The following is a 22,812-nucleotide window of genomic DNA, read 5'->3' on the forward strand; positions in this document are numbered from 1 at the left end:
TAAATGCTCATTAAGTAAGGCAACATTTATAGAAAGAGAAACGGAATTACCATTTCAGATTGAGATGATCTTTCATTAGAAGTTTAGTTACTCAGTTCTGATCTCAGGTCACCTCGACCTGAAGCATAGACCTTGTTTTTTTCTGCAGCTACTATCTGACATGCTGAGTATTTCTGACATTTTCTTGTGATTATAACAAGATGATCTGTTTCGTGTGATGCCGCTCAAGGATTAAATACTTAATCGGGCTTTTGGGGAAAACTTCCCAGCTCCTCTTAGAAGCAACGGCTAGTTTCATTTGTTTGGGTCCCTGAGAGGATAGCTGGAGTCTCTTTTTAATGTCTCATCTTGTGGCTGTTCTATGGTAGACGAGGTGTGTGCAAAATATTTAGGTGGTGTTGAAAGCATGAATCCAGAGTAGGACATCTGGTCAGTGGGATAAGAGGGAAAGTTTATTAATTTAAATTGGTGAAATAATCCAGCTCGTAAGAGCACAAATATTTTGAGCTGATCAGAACAAAGTTGAATGCTGACCAGTATCATTTGGAAGTCTCTCATACAATCCTCTGCATGCCTGTTAGTGCTGTTGCTGCAGTAGCATTGAGCTGAGAGCAGGCAGTTTATTGCACAGATCAGACAGTTGGTTTCTGTTAATTTCTCAGCCCCTCTTCTATTTTTCCATTCGCCATTTAGGCCTTTCCCTTCATGGATCACTCTCCATTTAAGACGGCACATAAATAACATGGCTGTACTTCTCAAACTCATCAGCAGTGCTGTGTAATGTTATGCTCTGCAGGCTCCTTATCTATAATTTTACCTGCCATATTTTGCATCAACATTTCCTCAAGTGCCATGTTTCCAGTGTTCCAGCATTAATCCATATGTCAGGGAGACACTAGCATGTGTTCTTTTTTGATGCCATCATCGGTTTTCCAAGCCAGATGCACATACGTAGAAAAATAAATATTTACATCTGTATGGTCCCTTTCACTGCTTCCAGTGTCTCAAAATTGCTCAAAACAAAATAAAGTGTGGTTACCACTTTACTATTGGAAATGTGACCGTCAATTTAAGCACAACAGGATCCTGCAAACAGCAATGTGATGGTCACCACGTGACACAGGAGAGAACTCGACACTTTTTCCTTGTGGTAGTGGCCATGGGATCTTTTATGCCCATCTGAGAGGGAAGAAACCATCTCACTATTCAATTCAGACAGTAGCTAAGGTATAAGACAGTACTGATAGACCTTATATGCAACTGTGGACACTGAACGCTAACGGACTAATTGGTTACGGATGCAAATGAACCTGATTCTGTCCTCCCTTAACAACCATATGCATGCAGAGATGACTCAAGTGAGATCAGTAGATGGTCTACACCTGAGGTTCTCAGGCCATTTGCTAGATCTTTGTGCATTGTTTGGTTCTTGTTACTTGAGATAGTACATTTATCTACTGTGAGTAATGATACTTAATGTTCAGGTAGCCATGATAACCTGTACATGAAAATAAGTGCTTTCACCACAGAGAGAGTGTCTCCTATATCTTGTTTCTGTACCATCCAGGCCTGGGAAAGACTGGAAAAAGCAGAGCATGAGAGGGAACTAGCCTTGCGAACTGAGCTCATCCGACAGGAGAAACTGGAACAACTTGCTCACCGGTTTGATCGCAAAGCAGCTATGAGAGAGACCTGGCTGAGTGAAAATCAACGTCTTGTTTCCCAGGTGAGGAAAGGCAGACACGCTCAAAAGCCTGTAACTCTATACTGTTACAGAGACACCGCCTGAAGTACAGGTGGAGCATTGTGTACTACATGACCTGCAGATTCAGGCACTGATACCAATAACAATACCAAAATTTGTAGGGTCAAAAAGGCACTTAATTAGACAAATCTCTGCTTTCAAATCATCTTGTACCAGCTCTGCATTTTCATCAGAGACTGTCGCCTCTATATGCATCATGTTAGTCCCATTATACTATCTGATTCAGCATCTTTCCTGTGATCATTTACAATTTGGATGAAAAATTCTGTGTGGCTTCCCTTTAAACTCACTGACACCTAATTTCTGTCTCCTCGGACTTGAACCCGGTGTCACAGAAAATGATTTTCTAAATCAAATTTGAAAGGTTATCCTTATAATCTTGAAAACCTTCAAAAAGGACACCTCAAGGTTTCTTTACCACAAAGTAAAATAATTTCCGTTATATTTGCATATTTCTTCAACAGAGGTACTTGTTCCAGAATTCCTTACACAGTGGCACAATATGTACTGATAAAAGAGAAAATATCTTGCAAACATTGAAAATCTAAATTTGAAACCGGGTGGCCCACATCTATGTCAGCCTGTGAAAGTGATAAAATGATTTGAGTGGAACTCGTCATTAGTATTAATTTGCTCACCGTCCTCTTTGGTGTTTTGTTTGTATAAAACATCTGTACAGAATTGTGGAACAGCTAAGTACTTCCATTTTCTTTCTCTAAATGTTATGACTTACAATCAGCAGTTGTTTATTTGGAGGCTGTACATTAGCTGACAGTGCTCAAGAGAGTTGTTACTCAAGAGTAGAGCTCTAGCTGTGTCCTGACACTTCTGATTGCTTAAACCTTACATATGCCTTTTCAACATTGCTTGAGCAGAATATTGGTTCCCACCAAGGACAGCAAACAAGCTCCAACTCAAATATGCTGAAAGCAGTGTGCCAGCCCTCAGTAGAACATTGTGTATGAAATTTTAGCTCCAGTTAAACACATAGGGTATTGTGCCTGCCAGGATAACATAATGGGTAGATACTAAACTGACTCCCAAGACATACAGGGTGAGCCACCTGCAGGGGAAAATCACATTTCGCATTGCAGCCATGCTATCAGAAATCCCATGCAATGTATTTGTAAACTCATATTTATGAAGGGGAGGGATTTCCTTGGAAGCTACTTCTACTCTGCTGTTATAACTCCACCATGGGTTTCAGATTTCACATTGTCCATCAGTGGCTCCTATTTCAATTTCAGATCCAATTTACCTCACAGAAGTGGCCATCAGTGTCCCTTCATTTGAGGATTATATCTACCCTGGGTCAAGAGGTTCTACCCTGAATCTTAGAATGATAGAATCCCTACATTGAGTTCCCACTGACCCTCCAAAGAGGATCCCACCTAAGACCCCCTCCCACTACCCTATTCCTGTAACCCTACATTTCACATGGCTAATCCATCTATCCTGCATATCTTTGGACAGTAGGGTAAACCTGACCACTCAGAGGAAACTCAAGCAGACATGGGGAGAACATGCAAACTCCACACAGACAGCCACCCGAGGCTGGAATCAAACCTGGGTCCTTAGCACTGTGAGTCAGCAGTGCTAACCACTGAGCCACCATGCTGCCCTAAATCTTCAGACTTAATGTGAATCGGGCCGTTTCCTGACTTTGTTGATTGTTGAGTACGTGAGGCAGAGCATCCGACAAGGTAGTGGAATTTGGAATGTGAAATTTACCTCCATCAACTCAACTATTTACAGTTATTTCTCTTCACAGAAATTCAAAATTGACAGGCAAAAATTGACAACTGAGTCATCAAGTCTGATGGAATTAATAGTAAACACTTCCTCCTCCTTTCCCCCCCGCAGTCCACTCCTTCCAATGCAATCTCCTTGAAGAGGCAAAAACCTAAGGACCAATACTCTTTTTAAATTGAACTTTTTTTCATTTTTTGTTTTAAGGACAATTTTGGAATAGATCTGGCAGCAGTGGAGGCTGCCACAAGGAAGCATGAGGCCATTGAGACAGACATTAATGCCTATAATGAGCGTGTCCAGGCTGTGGTGGCTGTCGCCAAGGAACTGGAGGCTGAACGTTACTACGATATCAAACGCATCACAGTCAGGAAGGACAATGTTATCCGCCTGTGGGACTACCTTCGGGAGCTGCTGCACGCACGTCGTGAACGTCTCATGAGGAATCTCGAATTGCAGAAGATGTTTCAGGAAATGCTGCACATCGTGGATTGGATGGAAGATATGAAGGTTGGTAGCATGTTGGGCAGCTTGTGTACTTTACTGCACGCTTCGTGTAAAAGAACCTCTGTATCAACATTTGTTTTATAGTGTGGTGAGAAGAATTCTGAGGGGGCACCTCCAGGCTTGAGAGAAACTTGAAGCGTATACCACTGTCTCAAAGAAACTTTTGTGGGAAGGACAGAGTAGGCAATAGGATTAACGAGGTTGTACTTCAAAGAATTGGGGTACAAGAACTGAAAGAAGTGATGGGGAGGAGAAAGCAGGTCAACGGCAGTGATCCGGTAACATCAAAGTTTTGTCTGGAGTAGTCTGCTGGAAATGACTTGAATTGGTCAAGATTAGACAATGGAAGAATTTTGACATGAAGATCTTAAAACCACAAGGAGTAACCTAAAATCCATTAATATGAGTGTCTGTAAGCATAGAACTTAGGTTACTGGACAGATCACTGGGTGTATGCATTCTAATCTCACCATTACAGTTGAAGAATCTAAACTGAATTAAATAAATCAGGAATAAAAAACTAATACAGGGGAACCTCGAATATCCAAACGAGATGGGTAGGCACTACTTCATTCAGATAATCAATTATTTGGTTAATCGATTAAATGCCTTTCCTCTGGGGCTCGGAGTTTTTAAAGTCTGCTCCCAGTTCAGAAGACTGCAGCAGCACACAGCGCTCGAGACCCTGCCCCCAACACCACCCCTGCCTCTGTCCAACAGCACACCCACCCCCAGCACAAAGCGCGCGAGTCCTCACCACGAGAAAAGTAGGCAGTTTACAGCAATTGAGTACTGGGTGATCTACTTGTGGTTACAGCTGTGCCTGGCTGTAATATTGCTATAAATTCCTCCAATCTGCACCATTCTTAACTGAGGTTAGTAACATTTTGAAATATAAGAAGTGTGTTTTTGTGTAATGTTTAGAGGCCTTATGAATATGCCTACATTGGTATGTGTTGGTACCTGTAATGTTATAGAAGTGTTACTGTTGCTCGTAATTGAATTGGAAATGCTACAGCTGCAGGCTGGTCATGGATATGCATCTCGCAACTATGATACTGAGCCTTATCTCTGAGTGTTTCTTTCAGAGCCGCCTGCAGTCACAAGATTATGGCAAACACCTGCATGGTGTTGAGGACCTGCTTCAGACGCACACATTGGTGGAGGCCGATATCGCAGTCCAGGCAGAACGAGTTAAAACAGTTAACACTGGTGCGCAGAAATTCATTACCGGTGAGGAAGGTATGACCAAAGCATCTGCAGCATTTCATTCTGCTGCAAGGCAGTGCCATTTGCTTAGCGTGCTTCTGCTTAGAATGTGATGTGTCTTGCTGTTTATAGACACTACACCTTGTTCCGCAGAGAGATTGAACTGGCATTCTACGTTTTCTGCTCTCATGATAAAGAAGTCAAGGATATGCTATTATGTGGCAGTACTATCCTACAGCAAGTGCAAATGCCTTATTAAAATCAAACAATTTAATAGAGCACTTGGATTTTGATTTCTACTCCTGTTGGAGCCTTATTTTAGCAGCAACCCAAAATGACACAGTTAAGGTAGCAGAGCAGGTATTTGCTGCTTTGGCTTGAGTTGTGTCATCCTGTAAAATTAACAGTGCTGAGAGGGATGTCTTAAACAAAGACATTGCTAAGGATTGGAATTCTTAACATAACATTATGGAGCAGTAACGGCATTGCAGCTGAAACAAGTGATATATTACTGAAATAGTGGGGTCACAGTCTAAAGGACAAGTTCCTACAATGTCACCCACTTTTTTTTTATCTGGTTATGAGACCTACTTTTGAGGTTATTCACCGTAACTTAGTAAATAGCAAAAACTGAAAATTGCATTTACATTCAAAACAGGTGCCATTGTATGTGTGTGAATGGGAAACTTCCTCCCTCATGCACCTGTCTACAGTGTATATGTTTTTACTGGATAGTTGTGATGGCAATAGACTTTACTGTCATAAAAGATATATGAAATAAGAGCTAGACTAGGCAATATGCCCCCTGGGGTTTGTTCTGCCATTCAAATAAGATCGTGTCTGATAGAAGCTTAACTTCAACTTCACTTTGCTGTCTTGTTTCTGTAACCCTTGACTCCCCTGTAGTTCAAGAATCTATTTCGGTCTTGGATATATTCAGTGACTCAGCTTCTAACTGCATTTTCAGTGATCAAAATAACATCCTCCATAGGAGTATCTATTCAGAACAAGGCTGGTGAAGACTGTGCAGAGTTGTGGCTGCAGTGAGAATATTGACATGTTGACATGTTTCACTATATCTAGTTTCCTTTACCACAGCTGTTAAAGGGGAATAATGTCCGACCTGAATTCCCAAATTTGTAAATCGTTTGGAGCAATTTCTGGCCCAGGGCTTCTTGTCATCTTATTGGCATGTGAAACAGGAGAGAATCTCATTGAACAGAAGAGTGAACAGTGACTTAGTGATTTCAGTTGGCAGTCAGGATTATCCTATTGTTGGTCTCTGCCCAGCCGAGATTTAACTGAGGGTAAAAGTGGAAGATTTAATCATTGTACCATTCAACCACTGAACCTGGCATTTTCACAGCCTCAGAACATTAAGTACACAGCTTCACACATGATAGTGTCAAAATGTGAATTACTTGTTGCAGTGTAGTACACTGAAAGAACCACTTGCCTTACTGACATGGACTGAAAGCAGATGATGCTGTTCTAAGCTACTTTGCTAAGGTAACCTGCTAGAACTCTATAGGGTGTTGCTGAGGCTGTACCTGGAGTTTGGTCTCCCTTTTTAAGGAGCAATATACTTGCATTGGAATCATTTCAGAGAAGGTTCACCAAGTTCATTACTGGGCTGCAACAGTTATCTTATGAGAAAAGGATATGTAGGTTGAACATTACCAGCTGGAAATAAAGAGAGATGATCTTGTTGAAACAAAGTTCTGAAGAGGGTTGACAAGATAGATACTGAGAAATGTTTCCCCTATTGGAGTAGTCTAGAACTAGGGAGCGGAGATTCAAAACAATGGGACCCCACTAAAAAGAAATTCATCTCCCAAAGGTGTGTTAATTTTTGCAACTTTCTACTTGAGAGAGCACTGGAAACTGGTCATTGAACATATTCAAGGCTAAATAAAATGGTTTTTCACTTACAGGGGAGTTGAGGGTTAAGGGACAGAATTTGGGGTTAAAGCCACAATTAGATCAGCCATTATCTTACTGACTTATGGAGCAAACACAAGGGACTGAAATGCCTGCATATTTTTGTATGTTCTACTCTTTCTCAGTTGCAACTGCATTGTAACTAATTGTGCATTGAAGAAACTTGTAGATGGATAGCCGATGGGTCAAAAAAGGATCATTCACATTTCTCTTCCTAAATAGCATTTATCTCCCTGCTAGGTTACAAACCGTGCGACCCTCAGATTGTCCAAGACCGTGTCACACACTTGGATCTTTGCTATCAGGAGCTATGCAAACTTGCAGCAGAGCGTCGCGCAAAGCTCGAGGAGTCACGGCGCCTTTGGAAGTTCTTCTGGGAAATGGGTGAAGAGGAGTCCTGGATCCGGGAGAAAGAGCAAATCATGTCATCAGAAGATTATGGCAAGGATCTGACCAGTGTCATGATGCTAATCAGCAAGCACAATTCTTTCAAGGATGAAATGAGCGGCCGCAGTGGTCCTCTGCAGCAAACAATAAAGGAGGGAGAGGGTTTAATTGAAGAGGGGCACTTTGGGGCCAGTGAAGTCAAGGAGAAAATTGAGGACATTCGAGGACTATGGGCACATTTGGAGGAGTTGGCAGCCTTGCGGGAGCAGAGATTGAATGAGATCTCCAATCTGTACCAATTCCAGGCAGATGCCAACGACATCGAGGCTTGGATTCTTGACACCCTGCGCATTGTGACCAGCAGTGACGTCGGACACGATGAGTACTCCACACAAACCCTAGCCAAAAAACACAAGGACATAGAAGAGGAAATTCACAACCACAGGCCCACCATTGATGCCTTGCACGAGCAAGCCCGAAGCCTGCCAGCTGACTTTGCCCAGTCACCAGAGGTAGATGGCAGGCTTCCTGCCATTGAACAGAGGTATGAGGAGCTGGTTGCCCTTGCACAACAGCGGAAACAGGCCCTGCAGGATGCACTGGCACTTTACAAGATGTTCAGTGAGGCAGATGCCTGTACACTTTGGATTGACGAGAAAGAGCAGTGGCTGAACACCATGGAGATCCCTGAGAAACTTGAGGACTTGGAAGTTGTTCAACACAGGTATGACTTTAGTGAATGCTGAATGCAAGTATGATCTACCTACGAGCTTTACTCACCTACATGAGGCACCGAGCCCATATTTTGTACTCAAGCTAATTAAGGTAGTTAAATAAATCATAGACAACTCTGAGTTTAAAAAATTCTTCCAATCTTGGTGCTCACTCTCTTAGTGATAGTTTAAAATTATTTTTCATTACCAGTTGCCTTCCCTTTTTCACTCTGAATTGATTATAATTATAAAAGTTTATATTAAATCACCCTTCCTGCTCTCTTCTGCTCAGGTGCGAATAGTTTCCATTATGGAAAGAACATTAAGACTCCAGGAGTAATTAAAATCACTTTTATATGATGATACTGTGCATAAGAGACCACAGGTACAAGGGAAATTTTAGATCCCTGGGCTATTTCCACTGGGACAGAGATGATCAAGATGAGGGGCTTTGATAGAAATCTTGAAAGGATTGCCAGTCTTTGAAAAAAGCCAGAGACAAAAAAAAACCTGTAGATGCTGGAATCCAAAATAGACAAGCAGGAAGCTGGAAAAGCACAGCAAGCCAGGTAGCATCAGGAGATGGAGCATTCTTTTCTCATTGACTAGTATTCCTTCACCAACTCACCATTGCAAACAGATTAACGAATAGTTTTTCTCTAAACCTTGCCATTGTTCTCAACATAAACAGCAATTGGATTTCAAAACTAATTGTTTCATTTTGATGTCTTAAAACCATGATAAGATGCTGATTACTAAATTAGGGGCTTTAAATTTTGGAATTTTTTCCCAAACTAGTCATCTCTCTTCTTGACGATACTTTCAACTAGGTTTCGGCCATGTCATCATATGGAACATGTTACTACATTAAAGACATTGCACAACTATAACTCATATGTAGGTGTATGTTACTGTTACTCTTAAGTTGAATTAATTTGAATAATTTGGATATTTTTCCTTTTTGCTTTCATACTAGGTTTGAAACACTTGAGCCAGAGATGAACAACCAAGCTTCCCGCATTGCTTCAGTCAACCAGGTTGCCAGTCAGTTATTAAGCAGCGAGCACCGTAACAAAGACGAGGTCACTGCTATGAAAGACCAGCTCAACAGAAGGTGAGTCCGACAGAATCGTACACAGATTTCTTACCTTCTAATTGTCTAGATACAACAAGGGAATTTCTTTATCCAAAGTGTTCTGGGGACCTGGATTCAAATCCTGCCATGGCAGATGGTGAATTTTGAATTCAATAAATATCTGGAATTGAGAGTCTAATGACGACTATAAACCCATTGTTGATTGTTGGAAAATTCGATCTGGTTCACAAATGTCTTTAATATTTGTTTCAGCTGGGATCAGTTCCGTAGCCTTGCTGATCAGAAGAAGGAGGCGCTCAGCTCTGCCCTCAGCATTCAGAATTACCACCTTGAGTGTAATGAGACAAAATCATGGATTAAAGAGAAGACCAAAGTTATTGAGTCTACTCAGAGTCTCGGAAATGATCTGGCTGGTGTCATGGCCCTTCAACGCAAGTTAACTGGCATGGAGCGGGACTTGGAGGCCATTCAGGGCAAACTGGACGACTTGCAGAAGGAAGCAGAGAAACTTGCCTCAGAGCATCCAGAGCAGGCAGAAGCCATCTTGGCCAGGCTTTCAGAAATCAGTAGTGTGTGGGAGGACCTAAAGGACACCTTAAAAAAAAGAGAAGAATCACTGGGTGAAGCCAGCAAGCTGCAGGAGTTCCTGAGGGACCTGGATGATTTTCAGTCATGGCTGTCTCGAACGCAGACTGCCATTGCTTCAGAGGATATGGCTACATCGCTGTCAGATGCAGAGAAGCTCCTCACCCAGCATGAAAATATTAAGAATGAGATTGATAACTATAAGAATGATTATGAGAGGATGCGTAAGGTCGGGGAGGAGGTGACTCAAGACCAAACTGATGCTCAGTATATGTTCCTGCACCAGAGGCTTCAGGCTCTAGATACAGGATGGAATGAACTGAGCCAAATGTGGGAGAACCGGCATGACCTCCTGGCACAGGTGTACGGCTATCAGATCTTCCTGCGTGATGTTAAACAGGCAGAAGGGTTCCTTAATAATCAGGTACAGTTATGATTGACTAATCCATACAGTCAGATGGCCAGGGCCTGTTGTTGACTGAATGATATTCGTTTTATTAACCATTTAGGGTCAGTAACCAGAGAATGCAGATTAAAATTTATTGACAGGAAATGTCTGGGAGGAAATTAGTTAAAATAAATGGTTTACTTAGAAAGCTGGTTTAGAAATCACTGCTGAAAAAGGTAGATAAAACTTTCAAAAGTAAATTGAGTATAGGCTTAAAAAGGATGGAAGAGTGACAAGGGTATGGATGAAGTCTAGAAAACCAATTTGATAGCTATTTCAGAAACCAAACACACAGGCACAATAGGTCGACTGGCCCAGAGATTCTGCTGCTGATTGCTGTTTACTCACCAGTGATGAAATTATGTCAGGTAAAAACATGATATCTCATTGTGTGAATAATGGGAGAGATGCAGGAATCCTGTAGAGCAGTAACTTTAGGAGAAAGACATGAATCAGTAATTCCATCTACGACATGACTTACAAATTGTTTTCCTTTAATTTCAGGAGTATATGTTGTCACACACAGAGATGCCTGCTACCCTGGAGATGGCTGAGGCTGCCATCAAAAAGCATGAGGATATCGAGACCACCATGGATGCCAATGAGGAAAAAATCAACAGTGTGGTGGAATCAGGAAAAAAACTTATGAGCGAAGGGAATGTTCATGCCGACAAAATCAAAGAGAAAGTGGACTCCATTGATGAACGGTTGGTTTTTGTCCATTATTTATGTATGGAATTGTCCAGGGCTTGACCGCTGGCAATCCTTCTATCATCCAATGCTGGTGTTGCAGTTGTGGAAGAAGATTTGAGTTATTGTCTCTGCTATTTATAAAGATTTTAGTTTTTATAACTGTACCAAGTGTAAGATGCGTATCCTGCTAGTTTTTCAAAACGTAAACCCTCGACCTGTTCACTGGATGTTCTTATACTTAAAGGATATTTATATTTGTTGCTGTAATAGAAATGAGGCTGAGCACAACTGTCAGGTCAATAAAACAAAATTCCTGGATCTCTCTCTCTCTCTCTCTCTCCCCCCCCCCCCCCACCCCCCCATCTCAGACTGAGTGATTCTGCCCAACATAAACAGACCCCAACACTAGAAGCGTTGAGTTGATACCAACTTCAAATGGCTAATTGTCCCGTCAATTCCTCAAGTTGAAACTCTCAGTCTGCTCCTTTTGAGTGCACATTTAAACAGACCCTAGGAATGGGGTGCTGCCTTGCCAAAAGTTGCCTTCTTTATCATGAAAGTGCATTAAAAGGAGGCCCAACCTGCCTGTGCAGATGGACAATAACAAACCTGTCTCACATGAAGAAAAACAAGGCTCCCACACATTGCAGCATTCCATTCAACCAGCACTGGAAGTGAGAAAAAAATTGCTTAACTCATCATTCTCCTCTTTACTGTTTGCAGCACATTGCTACAGTTGAAAGTTGCAGTTTCAATCTTCACAAAAGTTATTGTTTTCAAAGAAAATTCATAATGTAAATTGATTCAAGACTTTTGACAGTATAGAGTCATATAGTACAACACGAAACAGACCCTTTGGTCAAATTTGTCCATGCCAACCAGATATCCTAACCTAATCTAGTGCCATTTGCCAGCACTTGGCTCATATCCCATTTCAGTCTTCGCATTCATATACCCATCGTGATGCCTTTTAAATGCTGTAATTATACCAGCCTCCACCACTTCCTCTGACAGCAGCACCACCCTCTGTGAGAAAATGTTGCCCCTTAGGCCCCTTTTATATCTTTCCCCTCTCACCCTAAACCTATGTCCTCTAGTTCTGGACTCCCCCACCCTAGGGAAAAGACATTGCCTATTTATCCTATCCATGCCTCTCATGACTTTATAAACCTCTCTAATATCACCCCTCATCCTCTGAAGCTCCAGGGAAAACAGCCTCAGCCTATTCAGCCTCTCCCTATAGCTTAAATCCTCCAACCTTGGCAACACCTTTTGTAAATCTTTTCTGAACTCTTTCAAGTTACACAACATCCTTCCAATAGGAAGGAGACCAGAATTGCATGCAATATTCCAAAAGTGGACTAACCAAAGTCCTATACAGCCGCAACGTGACCTCCCAACTCCTATACTCAATGCTCTGGCCAATAAAGGAAAGCATACCAAACACCTTCACTCTCCAATCTACCTGCAACTCCACTTTCAAGAAATTATGAATCTGCACTCCAAGGTCTCTGTTCAGCAACAATCCCCAGAACCTTACCATTAAGTGTATAAGTCCTGTTCTGATCTGCTTTTCCAAAATGCAGCATCTTGCGTTTATCTAAATTAAACTCCATCTGCCACTCCTCAGCCCATTGGCCTATCTGATCAAGATCCTGTTGTACTCTGAGGTGACTTTTTTCACTGTCCATTGCACCTCCGATTGTCATGTCATCAGCAAATTTACTAACTATACCTCCTATTTTCATATCCACATCATTTATATAAATGACGAAAAGCAGTGGACCCAGCACCGATCCTTGTGGCACACCACTGGTCACAGGCCTCCAGTCTGAAAAGCAACCCTCCACCACCATCCTCTGTCTTCTACCTTCAAGCCAGTTCTGTATCTAAATGGCTAGTTCTCCTTGTATTCCAATAGATCTAACCTTGCTAACCAGTCTCCCATGGGGAACCTTGTCAAACGCCTTACTGAAGTCCATATAGATCACGTTGACTGCTCTGCCCTCATCAATCCTCTTTGTTACTTCTTCAAAAAACTGAATCAAGTTCATGATACATGATTTCCCACGCACTAGTGGAAGAGTTAGATGGTTGCACTACCTACTTCAATAAGTAGATTTTTGTTTAGATCAGTTTGAATAGAAATTTTCTGCTTTTGATTATCCTTCTTTAGTAATTCGAAGGCTTGAAGACCATGACTCCCATATGTCTGCTGATACTAGTACCATTGTAGATTCCAGTTTAAATTTCATTTCAAATGTTACAATTTTCAGACACAGAAGGAATCGTAAAGCTGCCAGCGACCTTGCCAGCCGACTCAAGGATAACTTGGAGCTGCAGAAATTCCTTCAAGATTGCCAGGAGGTAATTTTAATTTCATTTGGTTGGAGTATACAGGCCTTGGTACTGACCACATAAAGCACTACGGATTCCATGATGGGAATGCTTTAAAGTGAACAGGAAATGTCCAGTGGTCTACATGTTCTGAATCTGTATGGTAACATGGGTGATTATGCAGGTAATTTTTGAAAGCAAGTTGGATGTATACTTGAAAAGGGGAACTTTGCAGGGCTGAGCAGGAGGAGAGCCAGCACAGAGATGTTCTGATAAATGATCACCTCCTCTCCTGTGAGAATCTAGACTGAGATTAACCAGGTCAACAGGGTTAGAAGCATTTTACAGAAACTTATACTGTGGAGTAACCCAAAATAGGTAGGACTGTGTTCTCAATTTTCAGAGGCATCTTTCAAACCTAAATATTCCTCAGAGAGAAAATCATTGATAGTTCAACCCCCACCCCCTCCCCAAAAACTCGGTATAGTAGCTGTGCTTCACAGTTGAACCTAAAATTGTACACAAGCTTAAAAAAAAGCCTGTTTCGTTGATCAGACTGATCACAGATCTTCTCTGTACACTTGACAAGATTTGCTCTTGTGCATCTCCTAGTGGCCCTTTATAGAAGAGTTTTCACAGATTCCTGGGAATAGGTCAACAAAGCAAAATCAAAAGAAACCCCAAAGGAAACATTTATAAATATTTAAAAAGTGCTTCTGGTTATAGTCATGCATAAAAGTCATTCTCTAAAAATACCACACTACAGATACACACACATTAAAGAATGAATCAAATTATGTTAGCTTGAAGTCATTTGTACTGAACATAAAAGACCTCGAGTCTGGCAAGAACAGATGCAGAATGGTGCCTGCAGAGTGCAGTGTAAGTGCCATCTAATTAAAGTGACAGTCTGAGGTGGAAAGGTTTAATGGCAGAAAGTGTAGCTAGCATTAGAGTTGTGGGGTCAAAGTCTGTGATTTCATGATAAGTGCTATGGAGGCATATAAAAATGTCATGCATACTGTGACCATTTGAATTGCGAAAATCAACCAAAACAGTTAAATTATGCATTGTGCCCAAATGTGTTCAGCTAAATAATACTAGAGTATCGTGCAGGACTATAGTTTGGTCACAGGTAGAATAGGTTGAGGTAATAGAGTCATAGAGATGTACAGCATAGAAACAGACCCTTCATCAAACTCGCCTATGCGGACCAGATATCCTAAATTGATTTAGTCCCATTTGCCAGCATTTGGCCCATATCCCATTAAACCCTTTCTGTTCGTATACTCATTCTGATACTCTTTCAAGGTTACGCAAGCCTCCACCACTTCCTCTGGCAGTTCATTCTATACACCCTCTGCATGAAAAAATTGCCCTTAGGCCCCTCTTAAATCTTTCCACTTTCATCTTAAACCTATACCCTCTAGTTTTGGACTTGTTATCCTGGGGAAAAGACCTTGACTATTTACTCTATTCATGCCCTCATGATTTTATAAACCTCTATAAAGTCACCCCTCAGCCTCCAATGCTCCAGGGAAAATAGTCCCAACCTGTTCTTATAACTCAAATCCTCCAATCCTAGCAGCATCCTTGTAAATCTTTTCTGCACCCCTTCAAGTTTTACAAAATGTTTCCTATAGCACTGAGACAAGAATTGAATGCAGAATTCCAAAGGTGACCTAACCAATACCCTGTACAGCTGCAACATGACCTCCCAACTCCTATACTGAAATGATCAAAAGCATTGCAAAAGAAGTGTATTGACACTGTGAACAAATTAATCCACCTGATTAACTAAAGTGTATCAGCTACAGATAAAGGAAAAATGCGATTTGTAGCACTGACCTGTACCTCTGTTCCCAGAGTTAATTTGCAAAATAGTCCAAACTCGTTTTAGCTCGCTTTCCAGAATTCAAAGCATGCTGCCATTTGTTGATTAAATTAATCCAGCTTCCTGGTCCCTGCCATGCTCCCTGATCAGGATGGCTTGCTGTCATCTGCTCAAAATATAGCTGACTGTGTAATTGAAATGACAAAGAACAGCGGTGGGAGGGATATGAAGATGCATATAGCAGCTTCAAAAATAAATCCTTTGCTCCAGAGATACGTTTACGCAGTTGTTTAAAAGACATAATTGCAAGTCCACACTCACTTCTTTCCATCCATCTTCATCTAAACCCACCAATGTATCATCTGTCCTTTTGAATACTCAGCTCGATTTTTTTTTTGTTGGATAATAGATTTCATGAGATATGGAGCATTGAGATAAACTGAATTAAGATCAACCATGATCTAAACCATAGAACAGTACAGCTTAGTACAGACCCATTGGGCCTCGATGTTGTGCGACCTTTTATCCTAAGATCAAACTAAGTTACATACCCTTCATTTTACTATCGTCCATATGCCTATCCAAGAGTCGCTTAAATGTCCCTAATGTATCTGACTCTACTACCGCTGCTGCCAGTGCATTCCATGCACCCACCAGTCTCTGTGTAAAGAATTACCTCTGACATCTCCCCTAAAGCTTCCTCCAACCACCTTAAAATTATGACCCCTTGTGATAGCCATTTCCACCCTGGGAAAAAAATCTCTGACTAACCATTCTATCTATGTGTCTCATCATCTTGTACACCTCTATTACGTCACCTCTAATAGTTCTTCACGCCATTGAGAAAAGCCATAGCTTCATCAAACTTTTTTCATAAGACATGCTCTCCAGTTCAGGCAGCATCCTGGTAAATTTCCACTGCACACTCTCTAAAGCTTCCACATCCTTCCTGTAATGAGGTGACCAGAACTGAACACAGTATTCCAAGTGTGGTCTAACCAGGGCTTTATAGAACTGCAGCATAACGTCGTAGCCCTTAAACTCAGTACCCCTGCTAATGAAAGCCAACACACTATATGCCTTCTTAACAGCCCCATCAACTTGGGTGGCAACTTTGAGGGATCTATGGACATGGACCCCACAATCCCTCAGTTCCTCCACACTGCTAAGAATCCTGCCTTTAACCCTGTAATCTGCATTCAGATTTGACCTTCCAAAATGAATCATTTCACACTTTTCCGGGTTGCACTCTATCTGCCACTTATTAGCCCAGCTCTATATCCTGTCAATGTCCCTTGCAACCAAGAACAGCCACACTATCCACAACTCCATCATCGGCAAACTTAATATCCCACCCTTCCATTTTCTCATCCAAGTCATTCTTAAAAGTCACAAAGAACAGAGGTCCCAGAACAGATTCCTGCCAAACACCTGTGGTCACCATGCTCCAGGCTGAATTCTTTCTATCTACTACCACCCTCTGTTTTCTAAGGGCCAGCCAATTCTGTATCCAGACAGCCAACCTTCCCTATATCCCATGCCTCCTTACTTTCTGAATGAGCCTACCACGGGGAACCTTATGAAACATATACGCCTAAAATCCATATACATATCTTCCACTGCTCTACCCATATCATTGTGTTTTGTCACATCCTCAAAGAATTCATTAAGACTTGTGAGGCATGACTTGCCCGTCACAAAGCCATGCTGACTATCTGTAGTCAAACTATGCTTTTTCAAAATCATAAATCCTGTCTCTCAGAATTCTCTCCAATAATCAATGGTAGAAAAAGAGGCACAGGGAGTTGAATGACCTGTTCTTGTAATTGCCTTTTTTTGTCTATTTTGCCCAGCTCACACTCTGGATCAATGAAAAGATGTTGACGGCCCAAGATATGTCATACGATGAGGCTCGAAATCTTCACACTAAGTGGCAGAAGCACCAAGCCTTCATGGCAGAACTTGCTTCCAATAAGGACTGGCTGGACAAGATAGACAGGGTAATCATATCTGAGTGCAACCAGCATTGTATGAATATGCCGCATTTATATTTCCTAAATACATTTTAAAATATACTGCATTTCACTGGAACAAGAAGTGGTGCAACAGATTTCATAGTTAGAAGCCTGTAATCAGGTATCGGCACCAATTCCGTTTGTAGATACACTGAGATCGTGCACCAGATGAACACTTCCTTCTTGGCTGTCTGGCTACCGGCCTCTCTCTGCCTCAATACTACTTGCCAACTTGTTTTCTTCCTCACGGGGAGTGGTAAACAGTTGTGATTGTGGGGGAGGCATTAAGAGCCACTTGTGGAATGGCCAGGGAATTAGTGAGCATGGTGGCTAAATTTTGAGAGTAGGGCAGGAAGCAAATTGAAATCCCAGGATGTGAAAAAGATAAATTTTATTGGTGCTGCGCTTGCTAAAATTTATTTTCATTGTTCAGTTCTGTGGATGGTGATATTTGATGTAATGAAGTGGAGGTGCCGGTGTTGGGTTGGGCAAAGTCAGAAGTCACACAACATCAGGTTATAGTCCAAAGAGTTTATTTGAAATTGCAAGCTTTCAGGGAGCACTACTCCTTCATCAGGTAAAGTCACTTCATCTGACGAAGGAGCAGTGCTCCGAAAACGTGCGATTTCCAATAAAACTGTTGGACTATAACCTGATGCCTTGTGATATTTGATGTACAAAGTTATCTGTGGTGGCACTAACTGTGCGAACCCTGCAATCATGGTGGTGGCAAATGCATCCTTAAAAATAAAGGTAGAGAAGGAGATGATTCCTTCAGAAACAATAATCACTTTTATCTCCTGAGGCAGGAACTGATGTCTGCTGGATTATTGAGATGATTTATACTGTGGAGTTACAGAAAGAAATAAAAATAACAGACATTAAAAGAATGTATTCATTTCCTTAATACTGCTGACCTGTTTTTAGGGGTGGGGTGGTAAGATGGGCATGATGATGGTACCAACTTACATCATCAAATGAATACAAATGTTAACTCTAATGTCAGCCAGATCCAGTGAATGTGAACCTAAGGATTCAATAAAGTGATTCTTGCTGGCTACATGATATAGAAAATTCCTGGGAGCCATTTGGATATTAATAGAAGGACTGGGACTCTTTAAATTGTTTGGGAGGAAAATGCATTTTCTTCAATTTTTAGCAGACTTGAATTTGTATTATTGTAAGCTTTGTGTTTGAATGAGTAGTATTTCTTTTGTTTTTGAATCTCCAATTTGTCAAAATTTCCCCCTCCCATTCCTGAAGATTCTGATTCTTGTCAAGGCACACTTACAGTTTGCCTGGGGCAAAGTCCTGTGTAATTGTGTGAAACTCTTTGTAGTGCGTGGTAAGTGGCATTAACGTCGAGCTGGATCTCATCCACAGCCTTAATGTAGTTCCAGCAGGAGACACGATTGCATTCTCAAGAGTGAGAGCTCTGGATGTTTTCACTTTGCTCGTGTTTTTTTTAAATTCTTTCATGGGGTGGATTGTTACTGACAAGGCCAGTATTTGTTGCCCATCCCTAATTGCTCTCAAGAAGGTCAGTGCCTTTTTTTTAGTCATTCACAGGATGATGGAGTGTTACAACATGTCCAAACAGTTGACTTGGAGCCTGCGGGTATCTGAACTACAAGTCAATCATAGGGTGGCAATATGGCTCCGTGGTTAGAACTGCTGCCTCACAGTACCAGTTCAATTCCACCCTCTGGCGACTGTGTAGAGTTTGCACATTCTCCCCATGTCTGTATGGGTTTCCTCTTGATACTTCAGTCTAAATATGTGCATGTTAGGCAGATTGGACGTGCTAAATTGCTCATAATGTCCAGGCATGTACAAGCTAAGTGAATTAGCTGTGGGAAATGCAGGGTTACAAGGATGGGGTAGAGGGTGGGTCTGGGTGGAATGCTGTTTGCAGGGTCAGTGTGGACATGATAGGCCAAATCCCCCACATGTAGTTAATATATGATTCTGTAATTAAAACAACTAACAGACATTCTTTATTAATTAATCTACCTTGTTGTGCAGGATGGGAAGCAGTTGATATCTGAGAAGCCAGATACTGAACCCATTGTGGAGGAGAAACTCAAATACCTGCACAGGCTCTGGGATGATCTGGAATCCACCACCAAGACTAAAGCACAGTGTCTTTTTGATGCGAACCGCACTGAGTTATTCACACAGAGCTGTGCAGACCTGGACACCTGGCTCAATAATCTGGATGCTCAACTGCAGTCTGATGATCACGGCAAAGATCTGACAAGTGTCAGCATCCTTCTGAAAAAGCAGCAGGTATGGGTGCTGCACAATGCAGACTAAACATGGAAACTGTCCATTCAGTTTTTCAGCAGTCCATTTACTCTCCACGTTATGTATATCCCTCATTCCCTTCATTCACCAAAATTGTTGTTGTTCCTGCCTCACCTGCGAACACTGAACATGGATTCTACAGCTACAGAGCTGTGAAACGTTCCTTCTGCTCACTTTGTGAATCTCAAGCTAAAACTTGTATTTGTCACTGGAGGAAGGCATTTGAAGAAGTTAAATCTGACCGCTTCACTGAGCTGAATCGTAAAATGTCAAAAGTGATCAGATGTTCCTTGATGATTGCAAAATATTTAATAATTTTTTAAGAAGTTATGTTATAGTTTGAAAGGACAATGCTTAACTAACTCTTTGAACGTTTAGCAACTTGCTAGCACTGAGCTAAGAGATGTAGCCATTTTGATTAATTAATTCTGTCCATGAACAATTTGTCAAGAGCATTAGTTACAAATAATCACCGGACTTTCTCTGAGTATAACCCCACCATTTTCATCCTAAACCGGCTATCCAGAAATGTCTCTTGACTTATTTATTAGCTTCAGAATTATACTCAATTATTCCGGCTTAACATATCCGGAGCTAGGGAAAAAATATTGCTGTGCTTTGTTTTTTGATCCTGTATTGTTAATTTGATGCCCCATTCCCCTTGTGTCTTGAAGATGCTGGAGAATCAGATGAAAGTCCGACAGAAGGAGGTCGAAGAATTGAAGCTTCAAGCACAGGCACTTGGACAAGAGGATACTAACATTGTAGAGGTAGATTCCAAACGAAAGAGGGTAGAGGAACGATTCCAGGAGCTACTAAAACCTATTGAAGAAAGAAGGAGGAATCTCATGGCATCCAAAGAGGGCCATCAATTCAACAGGGATTTGGAGGATGAAGTTGTAAGTTCCCTTCTTAATATTTATCTTTAGCAGGCAATTTCTACTTGTACGTTCTTCTCACTTTGGTGGGCCGCACAGTGGTTAGCACTGTTGTGTCACAGCGCCAGAGACCCGGGTTCAATTCCCGCCTCAGGCGACTGACTGTGTGGAGTTTGCACATTCTCCCCGTGTCTGCGTGGGTTTTCTCCGGGTGCTCCGGTTTCCTCCCACAGTCCAAAGATGTGCAGGCCAGGTGAATTGGCCATGCTAAATTGCCCGTAGTGTTAGGTAAGGGGTAAATGTAGGGGTATGGGTGGGTTGCGCTTCGGCGGGTCGGTGTGGACTTGTTGGGCCGAATGGCCTGTTTCCACACTGTAATGTAATCTAATCACTACATGTCCGAAAGAATTAGGCAGATTTCTTGATGTCTCTGTGCTTCGAGTAGTGTGCAGACAAAAACTGAATGGTCATGGCCCTGTTTAATTTTCCATTATTAATTTACAATTAGTGGGCTTCTGTTGCCATGAGAAGGGGTAGAATGGCTCCCCTCTTCTTCCACTCCTTGTTTGACTTTTGAGTATAGGTGTTAGGATGTTGAGGTTATGCAGGGCATTGGTGAGGCCTCTTCTGGAGTACAGCATCCAGTTCTGGTCTCCCTGTTAGGAAAGGATATTATTAAGCTAGAAAGGGTTCAGAATAGATTTACTAGGATGTTGCTGGGAATGGAGGGTTTGCATTATAAGGACAGGCTGGATTGGCTGGGACTTCCTTCACTGGAGTGTAGGTGGTTGAGGTTTGATCTTATAGAGGTTTATGAAATAATGAGGGCTATAGATAAGGTGAATGGCAGGTGTATTTTCCCTCGGATGGGGGATTTCACGACTAGGGGACCTGCTTTTAAGCTGAGAGAAGAAAGATTTTAAAAAGACGGGCAATTTTTTTTACACAGAGAGTGGTTCGTGTGTGAAATGAACGTCCAGAGGAAGTGGTGGATGTGGGTACAGCTATAATGTTTAAAAGACATTTGGATCAGTACATGAATAAGAAATATTTGGAGGGAAATGGGCCATTGGTGGATGATATTTCTTTTGTCTTCTGGAGTCAGAACTTATTGGATCCTGCTCATGGCGGGTAGGTTGTCAATTAACAGGCAGTGTTCAAGCTTCCAGGATTGAGAGAAAGAAAGGCAGCACCCACTCAGGATCTTCCTTCTTCTGCATCTCTTCTGTTTCTGCTCTCCTATCGTAGAGGGAAACAGTTACCTAATACACAAAAGAGGTGTAGTTAGCTAATCACATGATTCCTTCTCATCAACTGATCAGTTAACCAAACCTCGGCATAAATTGATCAATAATTTAGACATCATGGCTAGAGAATTATCGATTTAGCCAAGGTCACTTGTTCAAAACGATTATCTCTAATACTGGCTTGTTCCACAAACGTTTCAATATGCAGGTGCTGTCTGGATGTTTTGTGAGTAGGTCAGGAGCTAAGTCCTTCACATTCCTCTGTGCTGATTGTCTTTGATGGGTTGTGCTAAACACCATGAGTCAGTATTTTAGGGTACAACCATACAAATGTTCAGCCATTTTAAAAGTTTTTTTACGAACTGCTGCTATTCAGTCTTTCAAAACTCAACTCGTGGTTTCATCCCAATGAATAATTTAAGTCTTTTTAGATACAAACTACGAGTTTTGTTACAGACCTTTTTAGATTATCACTTCTCCCTGCTCAATATTTCCCCTCTCCGTTGCACCCAGGTAATCCAAAACATACACGAGAAGTAATTCTGCCCCAACTAAGTTGCAGTCTCAATCCTCATCCAGTTGGCAATTCTTCACCTGAGTACAAATATCTATTCAATCCTGAAAGGCATTACAGAGGAACCTAACACTGTTGTCAGCCATGCATCTATACCTTCACCAGGAATGAATGGATAATCAATCAGCAGTGAATCACAAATCACTTCTTTCCTCTTTCAATCCTAGGATGGCTGAGAGCAGTTACTACCAAATAAACTGAGAATAGTTAACAAAGAAAATTTTGCTTTGATGTAGCACTGCAGAATGTCTCAGTGAATTGTTTCTGAAATTAAGTCACTGTTGATATTTAGGTAAACCCTGCAGCAGCTTTGTGATATACCACCCTTAAAACAGCAATAAATATAACAAATTACCAGTGAAGTCTTTTTTTCTTAATGTTAGTTGGGTAGGAAATTTTAGCTAATAATCCAGGGAAATATCTTTGCAGGAAGTTTTTTCTATGACCACAAGGAATGGCAAATATCTAATTTGGAGCACACAGAAAAAGAAATTGCTTGAGCAACTCAGCAGGTCTGGCAGCATCTG

At 41.5% G+C, this 22,812-nt stretch overlaps 2 protein-coding genes across 5 annotated transcripts in view; one reads left to right on the forward strand and one right to left on the reverse strand.

Annotated features, from left to right (window-relative positions):
• Positions 1–22,812, forward strand: part of LOC122543854 (spectrin beta chain, non-erythrocytic 1-like) — a 301,600-nt gene that overhangs the window by 245,928 nt on the left and 32,860 nt on the right. For all 4 annotated transcript variants that reach the window (XM_043682689.1, XM_043682692.1, XM_043682691.1 and 1 more), the window contains 11 exons: positions 1,568–1,726; positions 3,722–4,024; positions 5,110–5,263; positions 7,412–8,282; positions 9,248–9,385; positions 9,620–10,376; positions 10,905–11,107; positions 13,370–13,460; positions 17,118–17,264; positions 19,305–19,568; positions 20,261–20,485. In XM_043682689.1, the coding sequence (XP_043538624.1) occupies positions 1,568–1,726; positions 3,722–4,024; positions 5,110–5,263; positions 7,412–8,282; positions 9,248–9,385; positions 9,620–10,376; positions 10,905–11,107; positions 13,370–13,460; positions 17,118–17,264; positions 19,305–19,568; positions 20,261–20,485 (3,312 nt within the window). The remainder of the gene's footprint in view (positions 1–1,567; positions 1,727–3,721; positions 4,025–5,109; positions 5,264–7,411; positions 8,283–9,247; positions 9,386–9,619; positions 10,377–10,904; positions 11,108–13,369; positions 13,461–17,117; positions 17,265–19,304; positions 19,569–20,260; positions 20,486–22,812) is intronic.
• The window catches only part of LOC122543855 (RNA-binding protein 4-like), a 199,806-nt gene that overhangs the window by 50,641 nt on the left and 126,353 nt on the right, over positions 1–22,812 (reverse strand). The window lies entirely within an intron of this gene.

This window comes from Chiloscyllium plagiosum, chromosome 45 (assembly GCF_004010195.1).
Source record: "Chiloscyllium plagiosum isolate BGI_BamShark_2017 chromosome 45, ASM401019v2, whole genome shotgun sequence".
NCBI classification, from domain to species: Eukaryota; Metazoa; Chordata; class Chondrichthyes; order Orectolobiformes; family Hemiscylliidae; genus Chiloscyllium; species Chiloscyllium plagiosum.